The sequence below is a fragment of the Ursus americanus genome, chromosome 32, assembly GCF_024610735.1.
Source record: "Ursus americanus isolate L20-20 chromosome 32, mUrsAme1.1.p, whole genome shotgun sequence".
NCBI classification, from domain to species: Eukaryota; Metazoa; Chordata; class Mammalia; order Carnivora; family Ursidae; genus Ursus; species Ursus americanus.
Genome location: NC_142158.1, coordinates 29048236 through 29055928, shown reverse-complemented (window position 1 = coordinate 29055928; position 7693 = coordinate 29048236). Strand labels below are relative to the sequence as shown.

General features: G+C 59.3%; 1 protein-coding gene across 2 annotated transcripts; it reads right to left on the bottom strand.

Moving 5' to 3' along the window:
* Window positions 1-2181: 2181 nt before the first annotated feature.
* Window positions 2182-7300, bottom strand: LOC123790913 (gametogenetin-binding protein 1-like). 2 transcript variants are annotated; one of them, XM_087858143.1, is made up of 7 exons: window positions 6751-7300; window positions 5950-6068; window positions 5413-5507; window positions 5063-5207; window positions 4043-4182; window positions 2718-2864; window positions 2182-2441 (listed from the first exon to the last, which is right to left on the bottom strand). In XM_087858143.1, exons 1-7 carry the CDS (start codon window positions 7221-7223, stop codon window positions 2391-2393), a joined length of 1170 nt encoding a protein of 389 aa, XP_087714269.1. In that variant the 5' UTR covers window positions 7224-7300; the 3' UTR covers window positions 2182-2390. The 2 variants fall into 2 exon arrangements, with proteins under 2 accessions (XP_087714269.1, XP_087714270.1); XM_087858144.1 differs by lacking the exon at window positions 2718-2864.
* Between the last annotated feature and the right edge of the window lie 393 nt (window positions 7301-7693).

The following is a 7693-nucleotide window of genomic DNA, read 5'->3' as shown; positions in this document are numbered from 1 at the left end:
TCTGGTTCCCAAAAATGCCTTCAGAATAATCTGGAGGCTGCTTTTCTTACCTCTATCTCACCAGAGATACAGTGAAAAAGCGAGATACAGAAAGAGAAACATGGTGGGGGGTGGGGGAGCATGAAACAGAGACACACATGCAGAGACAACAGAGAAAGTTGGAAGAAGATGGGAGAGACAAGAAACCCAGAAAGGAGCTGAGACCTGGCGAGTTCTGGCAGTAATGGCTCCCCTCAAACCCGCAGGCCGGCCCAGGGCCACTGCCAACCCCACTGGCCCTTCGGAGTGGATTAGAGAGAGGCACCCTGGCTGCGCTCCAGAGCCTTCTGGCCTTTGAGCCAAGCACACTGGTGCAGGGCCCAACCCACAGGGCATCGCATGGCAGCTCTCCCCCGCCATGTGCGCAGGGAGGAGGAGGGCCACTTTCAGTGCCACCTGGTCCTCAGGTCTGACCCACAGATGCACCTGAAGAGGTCCCTGGAAGCCTCTGGGAAATGCCCAGCTCTCTCCATGTGGGCCGCGAGCCTGAGCCCAGCCCTCTGCACTCGCTCACTGGGCCTTCCCCTACAGCAGGTCCCTGGGCCATATCACTCCTGCCTTTGTCACTCAGGAATGTCAAACCGGGCCCATCCACAAACCCACCAAGGACTTCAAGGGGCTGGGACGAGGTCCTCATCCTTGCACCAGTGTGCAGACCCTCTTCCTGCTCCCACAGGCTACCTCCCAGCTCACAGACCTTCTTCTCTACAGGAACCCCCCGGAGCATGGGGGGAGGTGGACAAGGAGATGGCATGACCCTCACTTGACAGGAAGGGAACAAGAGAAGCAGAGAAGTGAGGGATCACCTCAGAGTCTCCCGTACTAAATCAAGGGTCCTACCCCCTCGCTCCCCAGCAGCCACACTCTCGTGGGGGCCGAGGATGAGATGTCCCTTCCCCAGGAGCAGAGATGACCAATGAGTGGCCAGTTGGCTCACACAGGCGGCCAAGGAGCCTGAGCTGCCAGTGGGGGCCCAGCCTACCCCAACCCAATATGGGGCTGCCTGTGCACTCCACTGGCTGGCCCCACTCGGAGGGCAAAGAGGGAGGGGAGGAGCTCTGTCCTCCAGTACTCTGGGCCCTGGGATTCCCCACTCAAGCCTGGGTATGGGCTGGCACAAGGTCACGGGGCCTATTAGGATGGGGGAGGGAGAGAAGGCATCCTCTCCACGGGGTCCACGAGGAGTGCTACGTCTGTCCTGGGAGAGATCAAAGGGTCCAGGTGGAACCAGGGAACCCCACAGGCCACAGTCTAAGGCCCCCACCCTTCCCAACAGCCAACACTCTGGGAGGAAATAATTAGGGCACAGGTGAGTCATGGTGTCACAAGGCTGCTTCCTGGCTGACTCAGGGGACAGTCAGATGGCCCTTCCACCAGCCCCCAGCCCAGAGGCTGAGTCAAGGATTCCAGGCGAACAACACCTCCTGGTGTCCAAACTGGGCCTGGCCCTCCCTCTCACCGGATCCCCGAAAAGTCAGGTATGAGGGTGCCCCATTCCATAGCCAATACGGGTACGGCATTGTGTGCCCCCGACTCAAGCCTATCCTTGCTTTTGGGATTTAGAGTTGGGTCTTCTAGAAGTCTGGACCTCCCTCTGACCAGGATCCCCCAAGGCACCTGGCACTGAGCATAGCACAGAGGGGCTGTGACCAGGGGCAGCAGGATGGGGCCCTGCCCCTACCCCTGTAACAGGGGCCCTCCTGCATTACTCCCCAGGGACCCTTTACCTGCCCCCAGCCCAGCCCTCCAAGCAGGTCCCCATGGCCCCAAGGCTGCTTTCCTGGCTTTGTCCCTGTGCTGGCTGGGCAGGAATTTCCTGCTGGAGAATTCCCGGATCCTCCCCACGAGGCCGGGAGCCTGGCCTGGGAACTTAGGAGGGAAGTCAGGGATGCTCCTACTAACAGGGTCTGGTCTTGTGGTTGCAGGGGCTTTCCTGGCACTCTGACCCCTAGTCCTTCCCCAGCCCCAGGTCAGGTCCATCAAACCTCTTGTCCTCCACTGTGGCCCCTCCACTGGAACTCAGGGCTCTGCGATTGGGGCTGCCACACTGGGGGCTAGACCGAGACCCTGGATAAACTGAGCTTGCTCTTACATGAGGAGGAGGCGTGGGGTCCAGAGACAGCCAAGGAGGCCAAAGTCAAAGTGGGTTTTATTAATAAAAGCACAGGCCTGAGTCTGATGGGTGGGGACATTCTGCTGGGCAGGCCCAACCTGCAGACACATGGATACCATTGATCTCAAGACCCCTTGGCCCCAGGGGCGCCTTGGATGTGCCCTCATGAGGGGGAGGCTAAATCCCTCTTCAGGCTGAAGGGATGTGGGAGCAGGGCAGACTCGGGCCAGCACCAGCTTCACTCTGGAGGCCAGTTTCCCATCTCGTCCATCTCCTCCAGGAGCAAGTGCTGGGGGCAGAAATGGGTGAAGAAAAAGCCTTCAGCGCCTTTGGGCTCTCCCTTCCTGCTCTGTACCCCTAGAACCGTTCCCTTACCCCCCAAGAGATAAGCATCCTGAGGCCACTCCAGACCCTCCCCCATGTCCCCACAGCCAGCCAAGGCCACCAACCCTGAGCCACCTCCCTCCCACTAAATGAGGGACCCTTCTCCCTCCAACTTGGTTGGGGGGTGGTCCCTGGAAGCCCCAGGAGTCAGGCACCCCAGCCAAGCCCTCCCCTCCCTCACCTCTGTCCTGGACACCACACCAAGGGGACACTGCACCCTTCCCTCCAGCCTTGGGTGGTGCTTCAGCTGCCTCAGCGCCCCTCCCCTAGGTCCCCAGCATTCCCCAAAGGCTGGGGGGTGGCTTCCTTCCCCCTCAGCTTGGTGTCCCTAAGGGCAGATAAGGAGAGAGTGGGGGGTGGTGATGAGGATAGGACCCTCAAAACACCCACAGCAGGAAGATATTTCCTGGGACAGCTCTGTCCCCCAAGTGAGGCCTGAGCTGGGCCCCAACCTGCCACTACCCAGAAACTCCCTAGGGACCCCCAATGTTGCTCAGGCTACCCCAGGACTGTGACCCCTACCCCTGAGAAAGAGGCAGGCTGGCTTGGGGGTGGTTCTGGAGGGGATTGGGAGGAAAAGAGGGTGGGAAGGGTGACGAGAGATCCCTTTAGCGTGAAAAGGCAGAAGCAAGGGCCCCTGCCAGAGCTGGGGCCACCCCTGTGGTTTAGGACAAGGTGCACAGCCTTGTTCCCTGGAGCACGGAGGGGCCGGTGACTCAGGCCCACAGGCTCAGGACAGTGAGAGGGCTGCCCCTCAGTACCGGGGGAGGGGGGGCAGGCGATGCTGCTATGCACTCCCCCAAAGGGGTAAGTCACATCCCTAACACTCCAGTGCCCTTGACAGCTGGCAGGCATCCCCTCTTTTGTTTGATCCTTTAGTAGCTTCGGCCTTTTGGCTAAGATCAAGCGCCGTCTGGTTCTCCCACCAGTCTCCCTCTACAGGTAAAGAAGCCAAGGCCTGCCTCCAAGGCCACAGAGCAAATCCAGGCCAGAGCAGGGCTTCGGCTAAAGCCTTTGGCCTCTGAACCCTATGCTCGTCCCTTTACTTTCCTACAAAACGGAGCTACGTAGCCTGTCAGGGCCAAATGTCCACGGAATGAAAGAATGAGTTGACGAATGAATGCGAATTAATTTAAAAGGACATCAACACGTTTTCCAACCACAGATCCGTCCATGGGCACTCAGAGAAGCTGGGACAGGCCCGACCTTGAAGGCCAGTGTCAACAAGTTTTTGTGGGAGTAAAGCGTGGGCGAGAATGGGGGAGAAAAGAGAACAAGAGCAATATTATGAGGTCAAGTAAGAGACGGAGAGACGGATGAAGAAGTGTGTGTGTGCAGGGGTCAGGCTCCGACTCTCAGAAATACCACCACCAAGAAGGGATGCTGCCTTCGCTACCCAGGCCGTGGGAGGTTGGAGCCAGGGCCAGGGGCCTATGGAGGTGGGAGGCCCCACTTTCTCCAGTGCCCTCAGGCAGGGGGCAGTGGTCCGGGACAGGCCGGGCCTACCTGGCCGTCCACAATGCCCGCCTCCTCCAGCGTGATCTCTGGCTGGGTCAGCAGCTCTCGGCCCTCATGGCTGCCCATCTTCCAGAGGCGGGACTCCCGTTGTACTGTCAGAAGCTTCTTTAACTCCGACTCCACGAAACCTGAGAGTCAGAGAAATGGGCATGGGGCAGGCAGGAGATGGTGGGGCAACCTGCCGGCGATGGAAGGGAGAAGAGACGGCTCCGGCTCTCCAGGCCTCATCCCAGCCCTGTGCAGTCCCTGGTCACCCCCAGCCCTGGCCCCTACATTTCCATTACCTGGAGCTGGCCGCATAACCACCTCCCCACCTCCCTGACTTCCCCAGGAAATTCCCTGGCCAGTGGGCTCCCTCCTGCATGCTTGAGTGTGCATGTTCTCACCTCCTGGGGAGAACATGCAAGGGGCAGACATCTGCCCTCACCTTCCACCAGCCACAGACTCAAGAACAAGGATCTGGGACTACCCCAACTGCCGAGGTGCAAGTCACAGCTCTGCCACATACTAGCTGTGTGACCCTGGACAAGTTACTTAAACTCTCTATGCCTCTGCTTCCTCACTATGAAGTAGAGATTATAATAGAGGACCTACCTTAGAGTTGTGATATGGCATTTCATGAAAAATGCTCAGAAGAGGGTCTGGCCCATAGTTTTGGCTATGCAAATGTCAACAGTGATCATGTTATGCTATTACCATCCTTTCTCACCACGTCTGGGCAGCACAGGGGCACCGAATGGGTTAGAAGTCTGTCCTGGGAAAGGGTGATGCTCCTGGGAGCACAAGCCCTAGTCACCGTCCCCACCTATTGCCTCCCAGACCTGGAGAAAGGACTAGCTTAGACTTCTCCAGTCGAGCCACGGGTCCTCAGCCCCACCCCCACACCCCGGCTCCAGTGGTCATCTTAGGTCCTCTGGTCCCACCTGGTGGTAAGAACTGGTATCACACCCCTGAGCAGGGGCCGAGGGGAGTCCCCGGGCCTGAGAGCAGGTTGCATGCCGCACTTACCCACTGTATCTGTTGACCTAAAAGTCTTATGCAGCGGTGACTGTAGGGTGACAATGCCTGGGACACAGAGCTTGAATGAGCCGTCCTCTTCCTCCATTTCCTCTTCCTTGCCTTTCTCATCAGGCAAGCCTTCCTTGAGAGGAAACTGAGGGCAAGCCCCGTCGCTGATCAGATGAGGACACGGACCCAAGCCTGCAGCCTCACCCCCAGATAAAAAAAAAGCAGGAGGGTACAGCTCCCCAAAAGTTAAGAGGGGTCTGCCCAAGCCAAAAATCCTGGGGCCCAGCCAAGTGTGGGGAGGAGCCCCACCCAGGCTTCACCCCCTACTGCCCCAGCCTGGTCGCACAGACCTTGGTCATGGCTGATTTCTGAAGCTGCTTGTACAAGGTGAGGAGGCGATTCCAAGGAGTTGCCCCCACCTTCGAAGAGGCCAGCCTGAGGTCTCCTGTGAAGGCGCAGTGTCACTGACAGGCTGACAGGAACAAGGAGCAGCCCAGGCCTAGGTAGGCCCAGCTGGACAGGGGCACGGAGCAGGCTGAAGTGAGGGAGAGGTCCCTCGTTTTCTTAGCAAACACCTCCTATGTGCCAGGCACAGTACTAGGCACTCCGCAAAGAGCATCTCATTGACTCCTTGCAACTGCCCTCTGAGGTAGATACTGTTCCATTCTCATTCCAGAGACAAGGAAACGGAGACGCAGAATGGTTGAGCAACTTGCCCCTGTCCCACAGCTTGGCATAGTGGAATGGAATGAATTCAAATCCAGGCAGCCTGCCCCCAGCATTCCCTCAAACCATTCTGTGTCCTTCCAGGCCCCACACCCCCGAGGAGTCTGAGGAAGAGGGCCTATTTCTGGCACTGCCCCAATGCCTGTGGCCACCACACTCACCGTCAAGCAGACACTCCTTCTCCTCCTCCCTGGTGAAGGTCTTGGGGCTGACCTCCAGTGGCCCCGTGGCCCTCTGTGGGCATCCTTGTTCCACCTCCAAGGCTTGGGCAAAGTGGCCCCTGACCCCAAAGCATAGTCAGATGGGGGTGGCAGGTGGAGCCAGAGATGTGGCAAAGGCTCCCTAAAGCCCCCAACTCCCCAAGGCCCTCCCATAGGCTCTGCTCAGCCCCCTCCCCCCTCCCGCCTCCAACAGCTCCCTGCTTGGTCTTCATCATTCAGGGGGGTTGTCACTCCTTGAAGGCAGAGTGAGGAAGAAGGTAGGGAACAGAACAGGAGGTGGGCCCCCTTACTCACAGGGAGTGGTGCCAGGTCCAAATGGGAGTGGGAACCAGGAGGGAGAGAGTGGGGAGGAAAGGCAGGGTGAAGTGGGGACGAGGAAGGAGCTGGGAAGCAATGGCAGCCTGGCTCACCCTGGCACTCTCCCCTCCCAATCCCCAGCCTGTCCCTCTCTCATCTTTGGTGCCTCCACCCACAACCCCTGACTTGTGGGAAGACCCATCCCATCTCTGGTACCCTCCCTCCAAACCTTCCCCCGCCCCCAGCCCCCAGGCTCCTTCCCACCCTTGCTACATCTGTCCCTTCCTCACCCAGGTAGGGGTCTTATTTCAGTCCTCTATCCATCTGAAGACCCACATTCCTGGGCCTTCCTCAATTTGGGTCCTCCCATCTCAGCCCCATATCCTTGCCCCAGTACCCCCGTTCCAGGCCCCTGCCCGCCACCCACACAGCCCAGTCCCTCACCTGTCTTCGATCCTGGTATCCCCGGAGGCCTCCCTTACTGCCTCCTCCTTCTCTTCCCTTTCCTCCTTCTCAGACCAGTTGCCCAGCACCTCCTGGCTTCCCCGGGGCAGGATGGGCTTCACCTCTCCACCCTGGGCCCCCACCCTCAGGACCTCCATGGGGGTGGGGGTCTGGGCCCCTGGGTCCCCCATCCCTAGCCCTTTGGGATCGTGCCGTGGCAAGGCCACGGAGAGCGTGTAGGGTAGTGTGGTGGGCAGTCTTAGCTCCTTCCTCCCCACCCTTCCCTGGCGGTTTGTCATCAGGCGGGTGGCATCTTGCTCTTGTGAGGGGCATGCCCGGCTCCGCATCAGGGCGTTGTCAGAGCTCTTTGGGCTGCCCCTGCTCCCCATCAGGCTGCGGAAAAAGCGGAACATGGAGGAGCGGCCCAAAAGTCGGGATGGAGGGGATGGAGGGGGTGGAGCTGGGGCCTCCATCCTGAGAGACCCTGACTCAGAGGGAGGGGCTGCAGCAGCCACCCCACCAACTGCTTAAGAACAGGAGGAGTTTTCAAATTAAAACCTCCAGTTGGAAACTTCCAGGAGTTCTAGAAGGCAAAGGTCAGGGAGGGGGGGGGAATGGGGAGGCTGGGAGGAAGACACGGTGGGGGCGGTCGATTAGCTGGGGCCAGAGAGGGCAGGGGGTGGATGAGGCAGGGGAAGGAGGTATAGGGAGGCAGATTTGGGGTGGCTGATGAGGCTTCAGGAGGCATGGGGGCTGGGGGTCCTGGGACCAAGAATGGGGCAGGGGCTCTTCGGGCCTCTGCACACACCTCCCTACACCTGGCTTGTCCTTCTCTGGTCCCACGGAGTGGCCTCTGCCCTTGAAAACCATTCCCCACGGCCAGATATTTGCTGTCTTCCCTTTTTTCTCTCCTCTCGGCATCCACTGGCACGTGCCCAGGTGG